At 41.6% G+C, this 22,860-nt stretch overlaps 1 protein-coding gene across 1 annotated transcript; it reads right to left on the bottom strand.

The window, feature by feature from the left end:
- Nucleotides 1-2,528: 2,528 nt before the first annotated feature.
- On the bottom strand, nt 2,529-20,982 carry LOC148335515 (dual specificity tyrosine-phosphorylation-regulated kinase 4-like). The gene is made up of 13 exons (XM_088298699.1): nt 20,839-20,982; nt 19,896-20,069; nt 19,743-19,806; nt 19,495-19,658; nt 14,165-14,301; nt 13,315-13,455; nt 13,086-13,224; nt 12,108-12,187; nt 10,375-10,543; nt 10,230-10,290; nt 7,923-8,025; nt 7,731-7,831; nt 2,529-2,611 (listed from the first exon to the last, which is right to left on the bottom strand). Exons 1-13 carry the CDS (start codon nt 20,968-20,970, stop codon nt 2,541-2,543), a joined length of 1,536 nt encoding a protein of 511 aa, XP_088154825.1. The 5' UTR covers nt 20,971-20,982; the 3' UTR covers nt 2,529-2,540.
- Between the last annotated feature and the right edge of the window lie 1,878 nt (nt 20,983-22,860).

The raw sequence follows: 22,860 nt of genomic DNA, 5'->3' as shown, positions 1-22,860 counted from the left end.
TCAGGAACCCGGAAGGCGGCTGGGTCGGGCCAGCGCTGTTCGGCCACCCTCTCGCGGCGGCGCTCTCGGAGGCGGTTGTCCAGCCGGATCGCCAGGGAGATGAGCTCCTCCAGCGACGACGAGTCCTCTCGCACGGCCAGCTCGTCTTTGAGTACGGAGGTCAATCCACGCCGGAAGATCGTCCGCAGGGCGCAGTCGTCGAAGCCGCTCTCCGCAGCCTTAATGCGGAAGCCAATGGAGTACTCCGCGACCGATCGGGACCCCTGGGTGTAGTCCAATAGTTCGGCACCCGCCTCCTTTCCCCTGATCGGGTGGTGGAAAACCCGCTGGAACTCCTCCAGGAAGGCGGGGAGTGACGACCGAATTTCCGGACGAGCGACACTCACGGCCATGGCCCACGCACTCGCTTGGCCAGTCAGGAGGCTCATCATGAACGCAATCTTAGAGCTATCGTGGGCGTACGTGAGGGGTTGCTGGTCAAAAATCAACCGGCAGTGGTGGACAAACACGGCGCAAAGGCCGGGCTCGCCACCATAGCGGCTGGGGTGGGGCAGGCTGGGTTCTCTAATCGGCAGTCCCGGTGGGGGCGCGCCGGACGCCGCGGCGCCCGGGTCTGAGCCGGGGGCGAACGAGGGACCTAAACGAGCATCGTAAGTCTCTAGGCGTAGTGCCATGCGCTCGATGGCTTCGCGCAGGGCCGCGAGCTCATTGCCCTGTTGACCGACTAAGCGTCCTTGATTGGCCACAGCTGTCACGATCCGATCGCGGTCAGCAGAGTCCATGGTCGGATTATTCTGACAAGGTTGCTGTTCGGCCGAAGCCGACAGCGTTTGGTGGACTCTAGAAACGCTGACCAGGAAAGGAGGTTTCGACAAGATGTTTATTGTGTCCGACAACAAGCAATTAATCCATGCAGAACCTACCGCATGAATCGGCAGGGGAACTAAATTGAGGCAGATATCGTAACTTACACCCGAGACGGGAATAGACAACGAAAAGCGCTGGTGGGCACAGCCACACCAGGAAAAGAAAACGATGGTTAAACTTAAAGCGCTTGCAATGCAAGGATAATACAAAGACGAAAATGGCTTACCGCGAAAGGGAAAGCAAAGTCCAATGAGCGAAAAAACAAACATAAAGCGAGCCGGCAAACAGCTGAGGTTGAGAAACAAACGATCAACAATACACGGAACAAGAAGGGCAGAGTCAAAAACGTGAACCATGAGCATGAGTGTCGCGGGATAATAATCCGACGCCGCCTGTTTCTCTGCGGCGGCTTAAGTAGTCCTGTCATTAGTGCATGATCGCGATCAGGTGCGAAGCTCGTCAGCGCGCCTCTCCCAGCTGGTGCAGCGCGTGCCGGGGGGGAAACGCCCACTCGCTGAAACGTAAACACAGACGGATCGTAACATTTTCACGTCTACGGAACATTGTTCCCAATGTAAAAGGGCTTTCTGCTATGAATCGGGGATAGACTAGTAACCTGACTCCTATAAAAACTAAATTGGCAGTGCTTTAGAACATGCACTGTTTCATACTGAAACATATCTGGATATTCTGCTGGAAAGATGCAAGTAGAAGAAAGTGCATGTGGTGGAGACATTGGAACAATGCCATACGTGAAAAAATAAAATGTAATTTGTCCATTTGATTTTGAAATTTACATCAATCTTGACAAACAAAAGATATTCAAACAAAAAAAATATTCAAACAAAGAAAATATTCAAACAAAAAAATAACCTCATAGTAAAACATTATAAACAGGGATTACTAATCACCTACAAACAAAACTCCAGCAGGAAAACTACCACTGCAGCTAATCCTGTGGATGATCTTTCCCATTATTTATCGATGCTCCTCATATTGTCTACTGTTAACAATGAGTCGCGGAACCTTCAGTAGATTGTAACATTTCTTGTCGTAAGCAGCTTCCATCAATTCCAGTGACAATACAAGCTGGATATTTGATGACTGTTAGCACGTACATTTCAAGTTCTTATCACTGAGGTGGCTTCTCAGTACCTGCCTAAGCGTCCCATTGGATGTGCATCCATATCCTCATGGCCACCATCTGTTGAGGACTTCAGGGTGCAGAGGGTGCCTTGGCTCAGAACCGTCTCATTTGTCAAAATTATTCTCGGTGCTATGTCTGTACGCACCATCATTTGGTGCCTAGAATACTGTAAATTAAGTGTGCACTCTCGGTATATACCCCACTTGAAAGTGACTGGTCTTGGAGCGGACTTCCTGTTGTTTCAGCATTGAGTTGTTGATGGAGATTCGCAGGCTGTTTTGCCGTATGTTGCCAGGTTCTCTAGTATCCATTTGTGTGGCACTGAGTTGAAGGCATTCTCTTCAGGGATTGCTTTTGCAGGTCTGTAGAGCCTTAAGAGTCTTGGGAGTCATGGCTTTGCTTGCCTCCTCTCTAAACTCTACTACTGACTCTCAACCAACTTTGCTTTTGTGATATACTAAATGTTTATATGTATGTGCATTTCACATTTCATGTGTCATCCCCGTGTCCAAGAGTTCAGGTGTCACTATTTATGTGGTACCAATGGCTGCAACAATGGTGGAGCAATTTTGTCTCTCTTTAGCAAGCTGGTTTTGGCTGCTTTGACACCTGCGTGGGAGTAGACAAAAAATTATTTTCAGTCTTTTTAAATGTTAAATAGCAGGCAGTGTATAACAAACAAACCCACCCAGTCCAAATAATCATTTAAAGAAAGAGTGGTGTTAACTTGAAATGGTTTCACACTAGGGCTCGATTCTTGTAGGCAGCGCAAATGAACTCGGCCATAAAAACTAGCGCATCTTGTTTTTCGGGCTGGTGCGAGCACTTCCAAGATGGGTGTTGCAATGGACTGAGGGAATTTTCTTTTACATGCCCCCCTGCACATCTGACAATCTAATGGCTGAAAACAAAACTAAATTTACTCTTACTTACATTCTTATGCTCCTGATAAGTGGAATGCTATGAAAAGGCAGCACACTAACGTATTGAATTTCTTCAATCACTCCCCAAATTCCCATGCAAATGAGTTGAGACAATTTCCACAATATTCACTTGTTTTTCATGTTTTTGCAAAATTCAACATTTTTTGTTTGCTGCTGCCACTTGGCCAGGACGCCGTTGAAAAAGCAGTTTTAATCTCAATGGCATATGTACTGGTTAAATAAAGGTTAAATAAAAAATTCAAAAACAGAATTTAGACAACTTATGCTGGGTGTAGCAAAGAAGCCCTAAAACGCAAACGGGCCTCCTACATGTTAAGGCTCAGTGTTCTTTTCTTGATAATCTGAAGGCTACCAAGGAGTTTTTGAGCAAAATGTGCTTTCCAGTGTCAGAAAGCCAAGTCTCACCCACAGGTCTTTGGGTCCTCCACCAGGATACTGAAACAAAACACAGATAAAAAATACCCAAAATTGGCTCAGAACAAAACTGATGTGAATCGCTGACAAACGATCCGAAACACGCAGTCAATTGCAGGCACCATTTGCTCACAATTCGTAAGACAGGACTGCAGTGATGCCTCAAAAGCTCATGCTCAATATTAAAGAGAAAGTAAACCTAAGCTTTTAAAACTTGAAAAAAATGTGCTTATTTCTTTATCAGATGCCGTTTTCTGAAATCTACTGTTTATTAAAAAAAATGATAATAATTTAAAACTTTGCATCTGCCTTTTGAGTACTCGCTTGTAGGGGCAACCATGTCTTTCTTACTCTCCCAGTGGAGCAAATTCTCAAGAATGTGATGTGTATTCGCCAGTTACGGCATATTACGTAGCATTATTTACTACAAAAAAATGCACAGTTAGTAAATATTCAGCAATCACAATCTACATATCATCGCTGTAGAATCGACACATCACCTTATACTAAATCACTACTTTTTAGAAAATCATAAGAAGTCGTAAACACTACATTCTTTTGTCTTGTACCTTATGTATGTATCATATACTGTTGTGCACCAACATCAACACAACACCATCCCAAAAGCAAGTTCCCAAAAATGTTTAATATCATAATAAAACTGCAAAGGATTAATTATAATGGTGCAATATATCCCTGCCGACCAAAGATAATTCTCAAAACGTAAACTGTGGTCATGACATCTACCCCAAACGGTTCTTCATAGGTTTTACAGCCATGAGTGATGCACTAAATATGATCTCATCAAGCAGTCTAAAAGAAAGAAATTAATCATAATCATAACAGTCTTGTTAAAAAAAAATCGACCCTATTTTCACTTGTTATTGTCGAAAAACAAAACACCTAGATTCTCAATTTTGAGGCAACCACACACCACTCCGTAGAGTGAGTTAAGACCCTAAGGTATGCAACACTTCACAAGATAGTGCGGCGGTCAAGGGCATACGTTTTCTTCTCAAGCTATTTTCAACACTTTAAAGTGGTAAATCTTATGTAATGATAACACGGGAATAGACCAATAGTAGAGCACTTGCTAAATCCATCACTTTATAATCTGTCAACCAACATTTCAAAGGAGCATCTTCTAATCCCTTGAACACATTTTTAACTGCACGCACATATAATGCAGATTGAAAAAAAATTGTCTTGCTCTCCTCTTTGAGGGCCCATCATTTAGTGTAATTAGGATTTTTTATATTTTTTAAGAGTGTTTAAAATACTTAACATGTCATAGTGCAACAGTTGAAAAATCCAATTTGATTAAAATGGTAAATATAGTGCGCTATACATCAGAGAACCCGCATCAGACGCTGGCTGCCCAAAGAGCTTTACACGAACGAAAATACATTTCACAAACTTTGTACTTATTTGCCAATCTACTGATCTAGACAGCAGGGGAACGTTGGTGGCTGCCAGCTGCTGTTTTAACTCCTAAAACACTAACACGTTTTACTTTACAGTTTTGCCTACCTTAACCAGAACACTTCTACACATTTTAGCCAAGGGTAAAAGCCACCCATCCATCCATTATCTGAGCCACTTATCCTCACAAGGGTTGCGGGCGAGCTGGAGCTTATTTCCAGCTGTCTTCGGGCAGTAGGTAATCTAAGTCAAAGTCACTCCTCCTGTTTATTAATGTGAGTTGTCATCTTTTCCATTCTTCTTCTTCTTCTTAGTTCTTCTTAGGCAGCTTGCAGCTCTCTGTTGCATACCGCCATCTACTGCACAGGCAGCGTAATGCATTTCCATATATAGCCAATGGAAGCAACTCTGATGTAGCCAGCACCCACCAACAAAGGATGGAATGGGAGATCCACAGGTGGTGCAGCGTCTGCTGTGATGCAGACTCTGAGCCGAAAGGTGAAGCTTTCAACAAAAACTGGGTCCTGACTGAAGGAACAAGATCGCTAATAAGCGGCTGAAATGAGTTTCCTCCCCAGTGTCCGTCCTCTCCCTTAGACTAGTGCTTTTCAATTATTTTCTGTTACGTCCCCCAAGCAAGAAGAAAACAATTTGCGACCCCACCCCACCACCCACTCTCTGCCGCAACTAAAAATAATCGCGTTTTTGTTGCAAAACAAACCTACACCGTCAATACTCGCTGCGCACAATGGGCAATGAGAGCGCCACTGCCAACTACTGGAGTGGATGTGCAATTACACTTTGCTGTAGTACGGCAGAAAAAAAGCATGTTCCATAGGGTCACATGCGCCCCCTCAGTATTGCACCGCGCCCCCAAAGGGGGGCCCGCCCTACTATTTGAGAAGCACTGCCTTAGACATAGGGAAGGGGCTTGAACTAGAAACACTGCTCCTCCACATCACGAGGAGCAGGTGAGGTGGTTTGGGCATCTCATTAGGATGCCTTCCTGATAGCAGAGGTGTTCCAGGCACATCCTTTGAAAGGAGGCCATGAAGAAGACCCAGTCCACGCTAAAGAGACTATGTTTCCTAGCTGGTCCGTGAATACCTCAGGACTCCTTGGAAGAGCTGGACAAAGTAGCTGGGGAGAGAGAAGTCTGAGCTTCACTGCTAAAGCTGCTGACACCACAATCCAATATTAGATAAGCGGAAGAGAACGGATAGATGGATAATCCACTTGGTAGCATGGTGAAGGGGACATCATGGCTTAATACTGCTTCCCTGCCTCAGGGACTAGAACCCTTACTGTTATCAATGGAAAAATTCACAGGTTCAATAAGACATTTTGATGAGGAACTCAAGATCATCTATCGACTAACTGAAGTTTAACACAAGATGGGTAATATGATATGACAGACCAAAAGGAAACAAGTAAATCAAGAGGCTTAAACAGAGGAAGTGGCTCAGTCATAATTCTTTTCTAGAATCAATCAAATTGCTGTGGCTTGACTATAAGAGAGTGGTTCAAACCAGACATCTCAGGAATAATGCCGAATAATTTGTGAGGAACAGTCCCAAAATTCCTCCTGACTATTGTACAGGTCTGAGCTTCAACTTCACGGTTATTGCTGCCAAAGGAGGTTCAACCAGTCATCAATCCATGTTGAGCTTATTTTGGTAGACTGGCGCCCATGCGGTCGGTGTAAAAGCAGGCACAACTTCACATTGGTGCCATGGCAATTTTAGTCTAGCTAGTTTGGAAGCACATTGCACCTCACTGGGTGTTCCGGCCCACAGAGCTGCGGCCCAAACACACCTGACAAAAGTGTAAAAATAAGGACATCTCCATTTTCATGCCAGGACAAGTTTGGTTCTGTTTCAGTTCATTGTTAAATTCATCTAAAAAGTACAATGAAATGAAACAAAATGCGGCCAGCAACTCTCTCAACCCAATGTCACAACTAAAAAAAAAATGCCAAATGCAAATGACCCGAAAACCACATACCACACACAATATAAATAATAAATAAATACACAGTATATCAAGTTTAAATGATATGCCGGAATGCTTTGTAAGCACCTGCCCAATGGTAAGTACCCAAAGTGAATACCCGCCGGATGGCTGAAGTCCTGTAAAATATTAAGACCTTTCCTCATACAAGTGTTATGAATGTCCTGAATCTTGGGCAGGGTAGTCCTAATGATTTCTTTTCAGCTGACTGCACTACCCTCGTGAGGCTTTTATAATCCTGTACTGCTGAAACCAAATTAGTAAACACCCAGTCAGTATCCTCTCTTATCATTGACTTGTAGAAATTAAGGCCGTAATGAACATCGAGGTCAATATTAACATTTATTTATGCACCAAATTTAAAATACAGTAATCTGTACGGGGAGATATTGCAGTTTACCTGTCATGCACCAGCCCCAGCGAGTCTATTTAAAAAAAATGTCATGTACGGTGTACTCAGGCGTACTGCACTCTGACCACCCTGATTTTGTTGAGGAGTGGTGCTACAATTGGTCAGAAAAAAGGCTCTGTTGATTTCCGCAACGGCACACAATCGCTCCGTTACGCCCAATTTTACCTGTGCCAAGTCTGGCAAAATACCAAAAGAAAGAAAACTCCACCCCTAAAGTTTTAGACTGTGCTTCACACTAGACTTGTTTTGAGAATGAAAACAGGGAATGCTGTGTTCAGTAAAAACATAATTCTAAGAAACCTTTTTTTCTGCAGTTGCAATGTAGATGAAGATTAGATCATGAAATGCAGTTAATTCCAATAAATTTTTTGGCAACCGAAAACTACACCAAATACTGCCATGTCACATAACCCAAGGGTCATCGAGATATTTCAGTGAGCACCAAAATTGTAATTAATAAGAAATTGTAAATATTGTCATATACAATTTAAGTGTACAGTTAGTGTTGACTCACTCATTTTAATTGCTGTCTTCATTGGTTTGGGCGCTTCTGTGTTTAGGATCCATGGATGACGCAAAGCCAGTTCTGGTGTTAGGCGCTTCTTTGTATCATATCTGATTGTATAAACAATATACATGCACTTAATGGACATTCATAAAGATCTTCTGTTGGATGATATAAGTATGTCATTATTTGGAGTCTTACTCTAAACAGTATGAAATGAAATCCAGAAACTTTGGATTGCTTGATCTTATCCTCGTGGCCAGTGTATTTTTTTTATGTTTAGTGGATTCAATGTTTGGGCTACCTGCATAAAAATAAAGAAGTGAAAAAGTAACAAAAAGTAATTTAAGGCATGGTAATATTGGGTCCAATTGACTTAATCTTAGTCAGCAATGTAACCGATTACTCCAAATTGTGTGTGCAAAAAGGTGGTTTTTATAGCGAACTGCAGTTAATCATGGTTGATACATTCGAGACCCACCGGGTCAGGGCTCAGGTAACGACCAATGACGGCCAGAGACGTCAAAAGTATTCACGGTCATTACTTAGGTAAGTATAGATATTGAGATTTAAAAAGACTTTGGTAAAAGTTGAAGCGTCATTTCAAGCTTTATACTGAAGGAAGGTATAAAAATAATGATTCCAAAAACACACAACGTAAAAGTAAGACAATGTGGAAAAAAATTAATTGAAGTGGAAGTCAAGTCAAAAAATTTTTCATTATGGTCTGTGTTCCGTAGTAGTTTAAAGACATATTTAAGATTAATCTTGCTTCATGGGATAGTAATTAATCAACTCAGCCCCCAATTCTTTGACTTGACTTTAAGGACAAAAGCTTGGGCCGCCTCGCAGAGGCCTTCTTACTACTCTAATCCACTTCAACCTGTGAAACTATAAAAGTGTTTTGCACAATAGTTTGGATTTATTGACATCAAATGTGAGCTCATGTGATCACCAACACAAAATCATATCTCTTCCACTTACACAGGCTGAAGTGAACAAGAGTAAGAATGCGCACACAAAGCCTGATTGGTTATATTCTAGCTAAACTAAAGTCGTGTCAACTCTCAGGAGGCAGACGGCGGCTGGCAGCATGCAGGCGGGCATGGTTCACAATGACGTCGCCGATCAAAATCGCCAAAAATTAATTTAAGTTAAGTAACAGATGCACGGTGGCCAACTGGTTTGCACGATGGCCTCACAGTGAGAGACAGCATCTGGCCAACCTGTGTGGAGTTTGCATGTTCTCCCCGTGCTTGCGTGGGTTTCCTCCGGGTACTCCGGTTTCCTCCCACATTCCAAAAACATTTTTGAATGTTTACTCTAAATTACACCTAGGTGTGAGTGTGAGCGCGGATGGTTGTTCGTCTCTGTGTGCCCTGCAATTGGCTGGCAACCAGTTCAGGGTGTCCCCCGCCTACTGCCCGAAGATAGCTGGGATAGGCTCCAGCAACCCCTGCGACCCTAGTGAGGAGAAGCGGTACAGAAGATGGATGGATGGATAACAGAGTATTTTTACTTGTTTTCACTTATTCTTACTTGACACCTCTTATTGTGGCTCACCAGTTTTCTGAGTTTGCAAAGCTGAGCAGTGATTGGTCATTACAGAGCCCTGCGCAACTGCAATGTCATTTTCAATCGACAGCAAGCGGCAAATTTGGAAAAAAAAATGAGTGGATTTTGCTGCTTAATTTATATTCTGTAAACACAATATTAATCAGAATACCGCATTTAGACTAGTGGGGCCTCATAGAACGTATTGTCAAGAAAATATTTGACTTGCCTTCCCCTTTCAAGGAAAAGAGCGGTTACAATACATTTTCCACCTTTCAATTAGTCTGTATAAGGAGTAAAAGTGCAAACATCAATGGCATCTGATTTCATGAAAAAAGATTTAAACCGATTAAGTATCAAAACACAAAGTGGACATTGTTGACCACGTTTGTAATCTCTGTGGCGCCGTGCATGCCATACACGAGACTGTTGATTTTGGACTTGTTTACTGTCTATTGTGCTAGAAAAATGCAGAATGATGTTGTCAAGTATTGCCATGATTTCGATATAACTCCTACCATCAGGTTTCATGTTCATCCTAGGAGAAAGGGGGCGGGGCAACATTAACAGCGCAATGGTTGACAATGCAGTAAGCCTGCTAGCCTCCAATGTGAATTATATCACAACTCTACATCTGTAAAACATAACCAATTGTCACCAATGTATGTATGCATATATGAGAATATGATCGGTTAATCATAGTCTGCAAATATTAGAACAAAATTCGCAGTATTTTGGAAGATAGTAACGTCTGAAGCATTTCCTCAGTTATGCATGGAAACATTTTGCACCTTTCAGGAAATCAGATTCCATTGATGTTTGCACTTTTATTCCTTATACACACATTGACAAATTAAATGAATTTTAACCGGTCTGTTCGGTAAAGGGAGCAAAGGCCGATTATTGCCGGGGTGAGTGTCATGAAATTAAGTATTCTAATTTTATTTTGCTTACCAATGCGGAATTTCTTTTCATTTGCTTCAACCTGCATTTCCATTGGTGGGAGGCCAAGCACCTGAAATGAAATTTATATTCAAAACCTTAGCTAAGACAAGTGTGTAACAGGAGAAGCTTTAAATTTTTTAAGAATCGGTCTTACTCTTGTGATGGAGTAGAACATGTCTCCTTTGGTATGGCCACCAAAGAGAGCATAGCCTATGTCCAGTTCGGCAAGCATACAGCCTAGGCTCCACATATCAGTCGCTGGGGTAGAGATTTTGCCAAGGAGCAGCTCTGGAGACATGTACGGTAGAGTGTAAATCGTTGGTCTATCTGTGGTAGATCATATAGAAGAGATACATAAGCTACTGCAATGTCTGCAGTGTTTAATTTCCTTTAGTTGTCAAGTATGACAGGATTTTCAGTCTCTGTAGTTTTATTCCATATTCGCGCTATTCTGTTCAAAAAACAAACATACATACACACTAATACTGCAATGTTGCCCCCTTCCTATTTTTTTTCATGTTTGTCACACATAAATATTTCCTATCAGCAAACAAAATTAAATAATATTAGTCTAAGACAGCACAAGTCAACACAAAGTCCAGTTTCTGAATTAAGGTTTGTATTATCAAGTATTATTATTTTAAAAAATCCAAACCCTCAAGGCCCTGTGTGAAAAAGCAATTGGCTGCGAAAGAACTTTAACACTCGTTGCTTGCTGCTGGCCGCAAATGGTGTAGACTTGTGCCATGTCATACAATGATATTTTATCTCAGTACTTAGTACTTCGTATCCATGTAGCAAGTGCTTCAATGTGACATCATAGAGACGACCACGACATTCAACCATCTCTTGAAATCAAAGGGCATCGGAAACTATTTGATTTAAAAGTGTGTAGAATTTAGTGCTATCTAGTGGTGAGCTAACAGAATGCAACGACCGATGCTCTTGGCATGTTGGTGCCTCAGAGAGACCACACTTAGCAAGCCTACCACCGATTTCTACAGCAGAGGAGCAAGCAAAATGTCATTCCAAACAACTTCTAGTATTCCCTCAGGAAACATTGACAAGATAGCTTTTCTATTTTGCATATTATTGAAAGTAAGCAAACATACACACACACACACACACACGTTTATATATATACAGTGAACCCTCGCTACTTCGCGGTTCACCTTTCGCGAGTTCAGTGCTTCGCGGGTCTAAAAAATATTCGGGGGCATTGTAGTTTCGCCGAGCGGCACGACGGGGCGCTGGAGCGGTTAGACGGCCGGCGTGCGCCGAAGAGGAGAGTGGACGAAAAAGAGCACGTTCCCCCGGGCACGATTTGGGGCGACGTTTCGCGCGGTTCGGACCGTACCAGAGCTCCGGCGGGCGTGCGTGGCAGTTAAGCCGTAGAGGAGCACCTTCCCCGGGCACGGGCGGTGCCAAGCGGCCCCTAAGTTTAACCGAATGGAAGCTCCGGAGGAGGAGGGCGGGCGTGCGTCACAGTTAAGCCGAATTGGAGCACCTCTTCCGCCCGGGCACGAGCGGAGCGCGAGGCTGTCAGTTATGAATGAATAAATGAATAAATAAATAAATAAATAAAGAATGCCACCTTTCATTTCACAGGGCACACCGGACGGCGTACCAGCAGGTAAAAGTCGGAGTAATTAAATAAATACAAAAAGAATGGCTGGGGAATAAAAAAATAATACGTTTTAATAATAATTTGTTTTTTTGTTATAACATGAATTTCACTCTCTCTCTACCCGTATATATATATACATACATATATATATATATATACACACACACACACACGTGAGTAGACACACATGAGTAGACGTGCAAATTTATTTGGAGGAACATTAAATGTTCCCCTGTGACATTTAGTTGAAAAAGGTACACTTGCCATTGTCTTTCAAAAATATGCACCCTCCAAAATCGCTCACAGCAGCATTGTTTTCCTTGTCCAATAGAATGTTTTCCTGCAAAAAGAAAGATTAGATAGAATTTTACTAATTCCAAGGACTTAGTTACAATTGTTTTTTTTTTCATATTTTGAAAAGAATCACATAAGGATGACATCTCTGTGAAAAAATCATTCACTCAGAGCTGCAAAGATGCATGCTGCTATAATGTATGCAATGGCGTAAACAAGTTGTAAAGAATATTGATGCAAAATGGGCCCCATTTTTGTGCCGGAAGCAATTCTGGAGCAAACCCGCTCTTACGCCGCATACATGGATGCCAGTCTTCCAAAATCGGGCCCAATATGTCATGATCCGCGTCGGGCATGACACAATATGCATCAAGCTACTCCTTGTACGATATTATTCATTCTAATTCCGATTTTGTGTTTTTCCTCATTACATAACAGAAATATCTACTAATTAACTAATCTAACTAAAGTGCACTTTTACACGAGCAAATAAGGAATTTGTCTGATATAACCTGTTAAGAACTAATGTGAACAATAAAGTATCATCAATACATTCCTGTTTTTGACTAATTTGACTTTTGTTAGTAAAACTGCCCACATTTTTTGTGTTAGCAAATTTGACCAAGTATGTCATTAATATCCTGTTTAAATGTATTTTTTTCCCACACAGACCTTTTATCTTACTACGATAAACACTTGTTTAAATTCACAATTCATATTCCCTATAGTGATAAAATTAGTAATTATGCTATCCATGTCTTATCAAATAATATTAGAGTTTACCATCACATACACCCCCTCAAAAAAAGTTTTTTTTTTTTAAATGATTAGTAATAGTGACATCTGTGGTGGCACAGGTCAAAACCGACCGTATAGAGTTGTTACGATAAGGACAAAAAGTTGCAGTACAAAAAAGATGGATCAACAAACATAACGTTCCTTACCGGTTTCAGGTCACCATGAACAATCTTCATGCCTTTGAGTACTTGAAGACACTTTAGCACATCTGTGGCATATTTTCGAATGTCCCCGTCGTGAAGCCTTCGCATCTTGCTCTGCATTAAGGCTTTAAAGAGGTCCTTTCTGAAAACAAATCTAATTGAAGTTCTCTTTATGCGTGAATCAGAAGCTCTCGTTCGACTACAGAATGAATGAAAAAGATGTCTTACTTACTCAAAGAGGTCAAATGTGATGCACAGATGGCTACGGAAGTAGAAATACTCCTTCATGTGAACTATATTGGCTTTGTTGCTCTTGTCTAACTTTTGCAGGGTCTTCAAGACTTTTAGTTCTTCCTCCGCAAATCCATAACCCCTAGAAGCAAAAGCATGTCCAGGGTGATTCTTTTTAATGTGTATGTGTGATGAATTTCTTATCAAATGTACAGTTCTCAGCGCAGCTTTTAACAAACTTATGGAGCTCGTGTTTTTGTCCATGGCAGAGGTGTGCGGTTCTTTTCTTAGGCAGCAGAAATTTGCATGCAAGTCGAAACTTGCCATTATTATTACTCCATGCGAACAAAGCAGGCAAGTCATATCTATAGTTAATATTCGTAAGACAATGAAATAGAAAACATTAAGTAGGTAACCGTGGTAACTCATTGCGCACCATTTGTAACCTCAAAATGTTAAATGTCATTTTCAATACTGCTTATGCTGTACAAGGACACGGGAGTCCTCAGTCCTGTTCCTGGGGCCGGTGTTCTGCAGGTTTTCCAACTCTCAATGCAGCAACGCAGCTGATTCAAATGATCAGATAATCAGCAAGTTCTACAAAAGCTAGATAACAATCGCTTATGTATGTTGCACCAGGGAGAGATGGAAAACGGGCAGGACACTGGCCCTCGAGCAACAGGATTCAAGACCCCTGCACTACACCATGAGCAAACCCAAAATGTTACATGTCTTGACAATTTACCAAAGTTTTTCTTACTTTCCCATATAATTTGAATTCCATGCTTAAACCAGGAGATGTATTATTATTATTAGTATTATTTAATCGTTTTTTTGACAAAACATCTTACTCGGTTGTGTTCCGAAAGACCTTGACCGCCACCAGCATTGTTGTCTTGTGGTCCTTACACTTCAGAACTTTTCCAGCAAATCCCGATCCTATCACCCTCAATATTTCAAAGCGGTAAGCCAGATGGTCGCCAATCCTCTGTTGATTAAAAAAAAGTCATTGATCAATGAATTTATTATTTATATGTCCGGCAGAGATTCACAATACACAGCATATATACGCAGAAAAGACATTCATGAAGAGTACCAGTGAAGTAGCGAACAGAAGTAGGATGAAGATGACGGTCATTCCAATGTAGATATTTTGGGGACGCAAAAGAAAAAATATCTAGCGGTAGAATTCAAATCAATTCAATTTGAATTGCAAAGTGCCAAATCACAACAAAAGTTGTTTCAGGGCTCTTTAGACATGGAGCAGGTCAAAGACCACTTGTTTAAAGATTAACTAAGCCTAAACTAATGTAATTTTGAGACATATTATTGTGTAGCTCTCAAAACTCAGTACTATTACACCACACTGTGGTGGAAAATCATGCACTATTTCGATGATATTGATGAGATTCTACATATCTAATACACGTTTGACATTGTGCTCTTCGTCATGGCTGACGTTAACCGTTTACGTGTTGCAGTATTTGAGCCCCTGCTAAACTGCTAATGTAGCTGTTGCCTTATTTTATCTAAATACGTATTGATTGTAATACAATATAGCTGTTGGCTCGCCGCGATAATGTGAGTCTTGTCAAACTTTTTTTGAGTCTTTCATAACTGCATTTCGCTTTAGCGATTAACACGCTTAGTGCCCGCTCGTTCGCCTCCTCAGTGAAAATACTACTTGTTTGTGGAGTCGTTGATTTTTAACCACGGATGAGAGGATCTGCATCACGCAACTCATTGCTGCTGCTCTGCTGTCACGGACTTACATAAAGCAAGTAGCCGCATTACATTTTTTTAAACTAATTAATCACCAAAGAAAAAAGAAATCCATGATTAGTTGCGATTAATCACATTTTCCAACTACTATATTTTGTGAAGTTGGTAACAGGAATTTTACCTAAATAATAGCTTGGAATTAATGCTTAATCACCAAATATGAAGTATAATTAATTCAAAGATTGTTTTATTAGCTCTATTAGCTTGAGTTTTTTAATATAAAAAGCAATGTGGGTCATCCCATTGGCTCACCACCTCCGGGAGGGTTTGGGTGCCCTGTGAGCCAGGCGGCGGCAAGAGGCAGGGAGGGACCTTGCTGCTCAGATCCCTTAGCTCTTGGGACATGGAATGTCACCTCTCTGGCAGGGAAGGAGCCCGAGCTGATGTGTGAGGCAGAGTGTTCTGACTAGATATAGTCTGGCTTACCTCCACACATAGCTTGGGCTCCTGTACCAGTCCTCGTGAGAGGGGTTGGAGTCCTTGGAGATTTTTCTGGAGAGCGCTCACCCTCTGGACTTATTTTTTCTGCTGGAGGACTTCAATGCTCATGAGGGCAATGACAGTGAGACCTGCAAAGGCGTGATTGAGAGGAACGCCCCTCCAATCTAAACCGGAGTCGGTTCTGTTGGTAGACTTCTGTGCTCATCATGGATCGTCCATAACAAACAGCATGTTCAAACATAAGGGTGTCCATTTGTGCACATGGCACCAGGACATCCTAGGCCACAGTTCCATGATCAACTTTGTCGTCGTATCGTGGATTTGCGGCCACGTGTTTTGGACACTGTAGCAAAGAGAGGGGCAGAGCTGTCAACTGATAACCACCTGGTATTGTATTGGCCCCGATGGTAGGGAAGGATGCCGGTCCGACCTGGAAGACCCAAACATATGGTGAGGGTTTGCTGGCAACGTCCAGCAAAATCCCCTGTCATAATGAGTTCCGTAAGAACTTTGCCCACGTCCCGGAGGGAGGTAGGGGACATGTTTCATGCCTCCATTGTTGAGGAAGCCAATCAGAGTTGTGGCCGTAAGGTGTTCGGTGCCTGGCGTGGCGGCAATCTCCGAACCCGCTGGTGGACACCATTGATAAGGGATACTATCAGGCTGAAGAAAGAGTCCTATTAGGCCTTTTTGGTCTGTGGGACTCCGAAGGCGGTTAACAGATACTGGCAAAGCGGAATGTAGCTTTGGTGGTTGCCGAAGAAAAAACTCAGACGTTGGGGGAGTTCGGTGAGACCATGGAAAACGACTTCTGGATAGCTTCGAGGAAGTTCTGGTCCACCATGCGGCGAGAGGGAAGCAGTATACAATTAAACACTGTTTTATAGTGGAAATGGGGTGCTGCTAACCTCAACTCGGGACATTGTGAGTCATTGGGGAGAATACTTCAAAGACCTCCTCAATTCCACCGACATGCCTTGCATTGAGGAAACAGAGCCTGAGCACTCCGAGGTGGACTCGCCTATCTCTGGTGTTAAGTAACCAAGGTAGTTAACAAGCTCTTCTGTGGCAAAGCTATGGGGGTGGGGAGTGGATTTGGTTACAAAAGGCTTTGGATATCGTGGGGCTGTTATGGTTGACACACCTCTAAAACATTGCGTGTTTGTCGGGGACAGTGCCTCTGGAATGGCAGACCAAGGTCGTGGGCCCCCGACAGCAATGTGTGTTCCAATTACAGAGGACTCAACACTCGTCAGCCTCCCTGGTAAGGTCAATTCAGGATTGCTGGAAAGGAGGGTCCGTCTCGAGGTCAAATCTCAGATTAAGGAGGAGCAGTTTGGTTTTCATCCAGTCAGAACAGTGGACCAGCTATACACTCTCGGCAGGGTCCTCAAGGAGTTTGCCCAACCAGACTAAATCCGTTATGTGGACTTGCGGAAGGCATTCAACCGGGTTCCGCGGGGAGTTCTGTGGGGTGTGCTTTGGGAGTACGGGTTACCGAGCCCCCTAATACGGGCAGTTCGGTTCCTGTACCACCGATGTCAGAGTTTGGTCCTCATTGCCGACAGTAAGTCAGATTCGTTTCCAATGAAGACTGCCTTTTATCATCAATTCCGTTTCCAACTTTTATGAGCAGAATTTCTAGACGCAGCCGAGGCAAGCAGGGGGTCCAATTTGGTGGCCTCAGTATTGCATCCATCCTTTTTGCACATGATGTGTTACTCTTGGCTTCTTCAAGCCGTGACCTCCAACTCTCACTGGAGCGGTTCGCAGCCGATTGTGAAGCGGAAGGATAAAAATCAACACCTCCACATCTGAGAACATGGTCCTCAGGCAGAAAAGGGTGGAGTGCCCTCTTGAGGTCAAATGAAATCCTTTACCAAGTAAAGGAGAGCAAGTATCTTGGGTCTTGTTCACGAGTAAGGGAGCGTGAGAGAGACAGATGGATCGGTGGAGTGTCTGCTGTGATGTGGGCCCTGTATCGGTCTGTCTTGGTGAAGAAGGAGCTGGGCCAAAAGGATTCACCAGTCGATCTACATTCCTACCCTCACCTATGGTTAAAAGCTGTGGGTCATGAATGAAAATGTGCTTGTTGTGTGATAAATAGGGGTGGGAAAAAATCGATATTGCAATAAATTGTTGCAAACTCTGTCGCAATAAATAATCGATAGCCTGGCGGCAAGTATCGATATTTTAAAACAACACACATAATGGATTTACCTCGTCGTCACGATCCGTATTTAATCTCTCCTGTCCTGTCTGTGGGGGCGCTAATGCCGCAAATGGTTCTAAACTTGCCGGAATCAGCAGCCGGTGAAGAGTATGAAGAATTTACCATAGAAGAACTAATGCAAAAATGGCGGAAAACCCAGAAACCCACCAGCGAGTTTCCACTTGAAAGTGTCGAGACGCTTCGGCTTTTTACGAGACAGGTGACGGGATAACACTGGATAAAGAGTATGCAATCTGCAAGAACTGCTTTGCAAAGGTAAAATATAACATCAACACTACGAATCTGCAAAGCCACCTCGTTCACTATCACAATGAACTACTCGCAGGTGATAAAAAAGGTGAACCAAGACAGCAGACATTCACTACTGCTTTAAAGCAGTTTCCCTTCGGTGTGCTCTTACGTCTGTGCATGTTGATCAGTTAGTGTTCCTCAAGAATATGCCTTGACGTGTCCACTGTGCGGTTTAACGTAAAGCACTTTATTGACAGTTGCTACTGACATTTTAGGTTCAGAAAGCAGTGCAGTGTCTTGGTTTACATAAAACATGTTATTAATGTTTGTGCACTTTAATGTGTTCAGCTGGACAGGGACCTGTTATAAATGTCCATGCACTTTAATTTGTCCAGCCGTAGCTACAGTGTTAAGACACGTATTGGCGTTGAATAAATGCAGAATTACAGATGTTTTCATTTTAATGGGCATTTTTTTTCTTTTTCAGTCACATATCTCATGATATATCGTTGAAGAAATTTCTAACAATATATTGAATATCGCAGACATTGTGTATTGTGATATTATCGTTATCGTGGGCCACATATCGTCACAGTATCGAATCGTGAGTTAGCCGTATTGTCCCACCCCTAGAGATAAAATCCATGTATTGTAGAAATTTGACCCAGCTTACATTTTAATATAACACATGAATGTTAAATTATTTGAGGTGTAATACAAATAAAATCATAACATGTTTCAAATATCTTTTGTTGTGCCATTTTCTTCACAATTGTTTGTGTCACTGTATGGCATATTGGTGCTCTAGCATCAAAGTTGCCCAAATTATTTGAATGCTTTTTTTTCTGTACCTAGCTAATGGTTTATTAGTGTCAACATTTTAAGGATATTGCAAATTTGACTAAATGGCAAGTCATTTGAAAGCTATGTAAAAAAATAAAGTCAATGACAGAAATTTACTTTTTGGGGGGGGGGATCACTCATCTTGACCCCCCCATCTTTAATTTTTATACCTCTAAGATGACATACCATTACAAGGGGAGGAGCGGGGCGTCAAACCGTTAACCCACTCCGGTTTCAAGAAACACTACCATAATAGGCCCATAATAAGTAAGCGGATTTAAATAGTAAATTAGCCAGCTAATGAGTTTCATAGGGGTTTTGGTATTGCTCCCCCTCTCGTAATGGAATGCCCCAGTAGCAGATGGGAGGCGTGGGTTACATGTTGTCAGAATAAGGAAATACAGGCATACTTGAACGTACGCAGCTCTCACATCTCTTCTTACACAAACAATGATCTTTAAATAAACCTCTGCCATTAGCATCTCTCCCGCGGTCGGGGTCCGACAATTTTTATAAAAAAGGCCGGATGGTCGAGGGAGCAACGGTAACAAGATCACGGCTGGAGGGCCGAGGGCTGACCGGGAAAAAAAGGTCAAGTGCTGAGCTTTGGGTACATTTTGTGGAAAAAACAATAAGTAATTCTGTACTTACTGATTTGTAGAATCCTTGGTCATCATCAAATGACTTGACCTCTTCAGATGTGGTCTGTGTCCGAATTTTACTATCCTTTTTTCCTACGTACCAAACCTTTCTATATTCTTTAATTTCAAGCTGCTCATATGGTGTCAAATATCGTTTATTATCTCTAAGAATACCTGTGCACAGATTAAAATATTACGTTTCACATATTTGTCATCAGAATTCAAACAAGTTAAAGGTTGTTGCCCTGAAGCTCTTACTTTCATATGTCATACTTGGTAAATTGAAAGTGAAGATTTTGTTCTTGATGGTTGTTCTGTATGCCTGAGTAGAAAGAGAAACTGAGAACATGTCAATAAAACTTGACAAACTTAGAGATACTGATAAAATTGCAACAATCCATTCGAACAGACCTGAATAGGTTTGGTGCGTTGATGATGCATGTGGTTTTGTGGGTAGCTGATCTTTTGATATATTAATCCAAAATCAGTCATCTGAGGAGGAGGATTTGATGGTGGTGTTGTCTGTTTAGTTTCAGCACATTTTGTTGACTTTCGGTGGTCCTTGTTTTTTGAAGTTGGACTAATCTATAAATTTAAAACGTAATGTTAGTATTCAGTCTGCTGTGAACGAAATCATCTGCATTCATATTGACCACCCAGATTATATCATCACGCATGGAAGCACTGTTGAAACATTTGGGTCGTTTATGGGCTCCATGTACGCATTCTAAAATATGTAGTTCATTTAAGTAAAAACAATTCATTATGCTCACCTAGTTTCATCTTTGAAAAGGCTTGTCATCTGACAGGTTAACCAGTATGATTGTAAAAATAGTACGATACTATAAATGCAGTTGTTTCCTGCAGTGTTAAAGAAATTCAAACTGAATTGAGTGTATACGTGTGTGTGCATGTGCGTGTAGTGTATTGATAACTTTATATAGCTACATTAGAGGGACAAAATATGAACAAAATCACATCTCTTACAATGTTATGCCAAATGTAGGGGTAATAAGTGCGTACAAGTAAAGATTAAAATTTAATAGAGATCTTGTATGGAGATATTGTGCAAATATACCAACTGTTTTGTGGAAACTAGAAATAGAAAAGTGCCTAAAAACAGGTATCATGAAGCAAAAACTGTTAGCATAATGGTTTAATCCTGCTAAAAACCATACCAGAAAAACAATCCACATTCGCCAATGTAAAGTTAACAACCTTGTGGCGTTACAGTGTGTATGACGTCATCTCCTTAATTCCAGTGGCAAGTCGTTGTAGCCAATTTATTCATGTATGGGTATAATAATCATAAAACATCTCACATTGAAATAAAACATCTTAAAATGAAACTTACCTTGTTGGGTTGCAACATTGCTCTGTAAATACATTGTCGTTTTGGGAACCTCCTCCCGTGTGCCATCTTTTCAAGTCCCAAGCACCTCTGCTTGAAGACTTGACCAATGTCAAGATGGTTGAAAGTAAACATTTTATGAGGTAGTTGAACATACGTTGGTGGTGTAATACGATTTTTTCAGAAAACCTCGTATTGCCACAGAGCTGTTCTTTGATTTAAAGGCAACTTGACATCGTCATGGGTTATCTAAAGACTCGTTTAGTAAACCAGGCAAGAACTCTTGCGCGCGTCAGTAGAAAAGCGGCGTCACAATTTGTGTTAAAGAACAATTTGGCGCTGCTAAGTTCCAAACTCCGTCCATAGCGCAGCGAGTTTCTAAATTAAATTAAACACAATTTCAACGTCACACGGTAAATATTTTACTCGATGGGCTTTCTTCATCCTCAAAAATAGGTTTATGTCTGTTTAATCTGCAATTCCTTTACGATGGTTACGATGGTGTCGCGGTGTAATGTGCGGCTCATGCGTCATTCTACGAAATCTCCAATTGTAAAATTATAAGGCAAACGTTGACAGGCTGTCACAGCTGCTATTTACCACCTGAGGGCAGAAGAGGACAAAGGATGTCAGGCATAGACAAACACTGTTCATACCGCATTACTACGCGCTCCATTGCTCCCAAAGCACGTATTAAATGAAAACAATTACATCTTTTTTCACCAACATCACTGCAAAAAAAGCTGTAAATAGTGCACAACACACAGACACACACGAATGTGTATGGAGGGCATTTCTTCTCAGGGCCATAAGGTCCAGGATGAGGAGTTTTGCTCTCTCTCTTTCTCTCTCTCTCTCTCTCTCTCTCTTTCTCGCTCTCTCTCTTTCTCTCTCTCTCTCTCAACCTCGCTCTCACAGGCACACACTCTGTGTCTCTCTCTCCCTGTGTCTCTCTCCCTGTCTCTTTCTCTGATTTCTGGACTCAATGTGTTTGAGACCATCAGTTGATAGTTGTGTTGTGAAAGGTTTTAGGATTGAATTGGGATTCAGTGAATGGCCTTATTTCAATACTGATCTAACCCATGTAAAGGCAAAAACTACTTGAGCAAAAAAAAAAAAAAAGACAATCCATCATTACTTACCCTACAATATGATTTTGATGTCATATTAATGTTGAATTGACAGCCGATGGGTCTCCAGGTACACTCACAAAGACCATATGATGTTATGATGAAACTGGTTCTCATCAGGACCCAGTTGAATTGGTTTAGAATGAGTTTTGGATTGCAGAGAAAACCTCTGGCAACTTCTTCAAGACTGCAAATTACCTTATGAAAAAGTAAATGCCAACAGTGTGCAAAAATTGTAATCGGAGAAAAAAGTGCCTACTTTAAAGAATCTAATATTTATTTTGATTTAAATAACAATTTTATATTTAGGAATTGATTTCTTGCGTGTTACTATCTGGGTGATTTCAGTATTTATAGACAATGTAAGAAAAATACATTTATAATGAAATTAATGAATAATTCATTAAATAAATGAACCAACAAATATACAAGCAAACAAAATAAAGAAATAAAGAAATAGTATATAGTTTGAAGGTGTTTACAAAAAGTCTACAGGTACGAGATAATGTATGTCATGTCATTGTCATGTCATTATCCACACCGCTTATCCTGTACAGGGTCGCGGGAGGGTGCTGGAGCCTATCCCAGCTGACTACGGGCGAAAGGCGCACTAGCCCATGAACTGGTCGCCAGCCAGTCACAGGGCAAGCTGGATAATGTATATATATATTGTAAATAAAGTGGAGATGAAAAAAAGATTGGAATTTCTGCTAACAATATTAATAATTGAAAATAAAGGCGTAGACCAGCCTGGTTTTGTTATGTTTGTGTGATAATCTTGCTGGTGACACAAACAGGCAAAACAGCAGCAGCAAAAACAAGACAAAACAGTCAATATTGAAACAGTCAATCACTAGGCAAGCTTCTCTACCAACTGAGCCAAAGCCTCCAGCAG

The sequence above is a fragment of the Idiotropiscis lumnitzeri genome, chromosome 6 (genome assembly GCF_059441095.1).
Source record: "Idiotropiscis lumnitzeri isolate Australia: NSW breed Sydney's pygmy pipehorse chromosome 6, RoL_Ilum_1.0, whole genome shotgun sequence".
Taxonomy (NCBI): domain Eukaryota; kingdom Metazoa; phylum Chordata; class Actinopteri; order Syngnathiformes; family Syngnathidae; genus Idiotropiscis; species Idiotropiscis lumnitzeri.
This window is presented reverse-complemented; position numbering and strand designations above follow the sequence as displayed.

Excerpts from the sequence above, each read along its gene's own strand:
- LOC148335515 (XM_088298699.1), bottom strand. The coding sequence starts at position 20,970 with ATGTTTACTTTCAACCATCTTGACATTGGTCAAGTCTTCAAGCAGAGG. Across the intron at positions 20,070-20,838 it reads CAATGTTGCAACCCAACAAG|ATTAGTCCAACTTCAAAAAA; the intron begins GTAAGTTTCATT and ends TTAAATTTATAG. Across the intron at positions 12,188-13,085 it reads TTCATGGTGACCTGAAACCG|GAAAACATTCTATTGGACAA; the intron begins GTAAGGAACGTT and ends TTCTTTTTGCAG.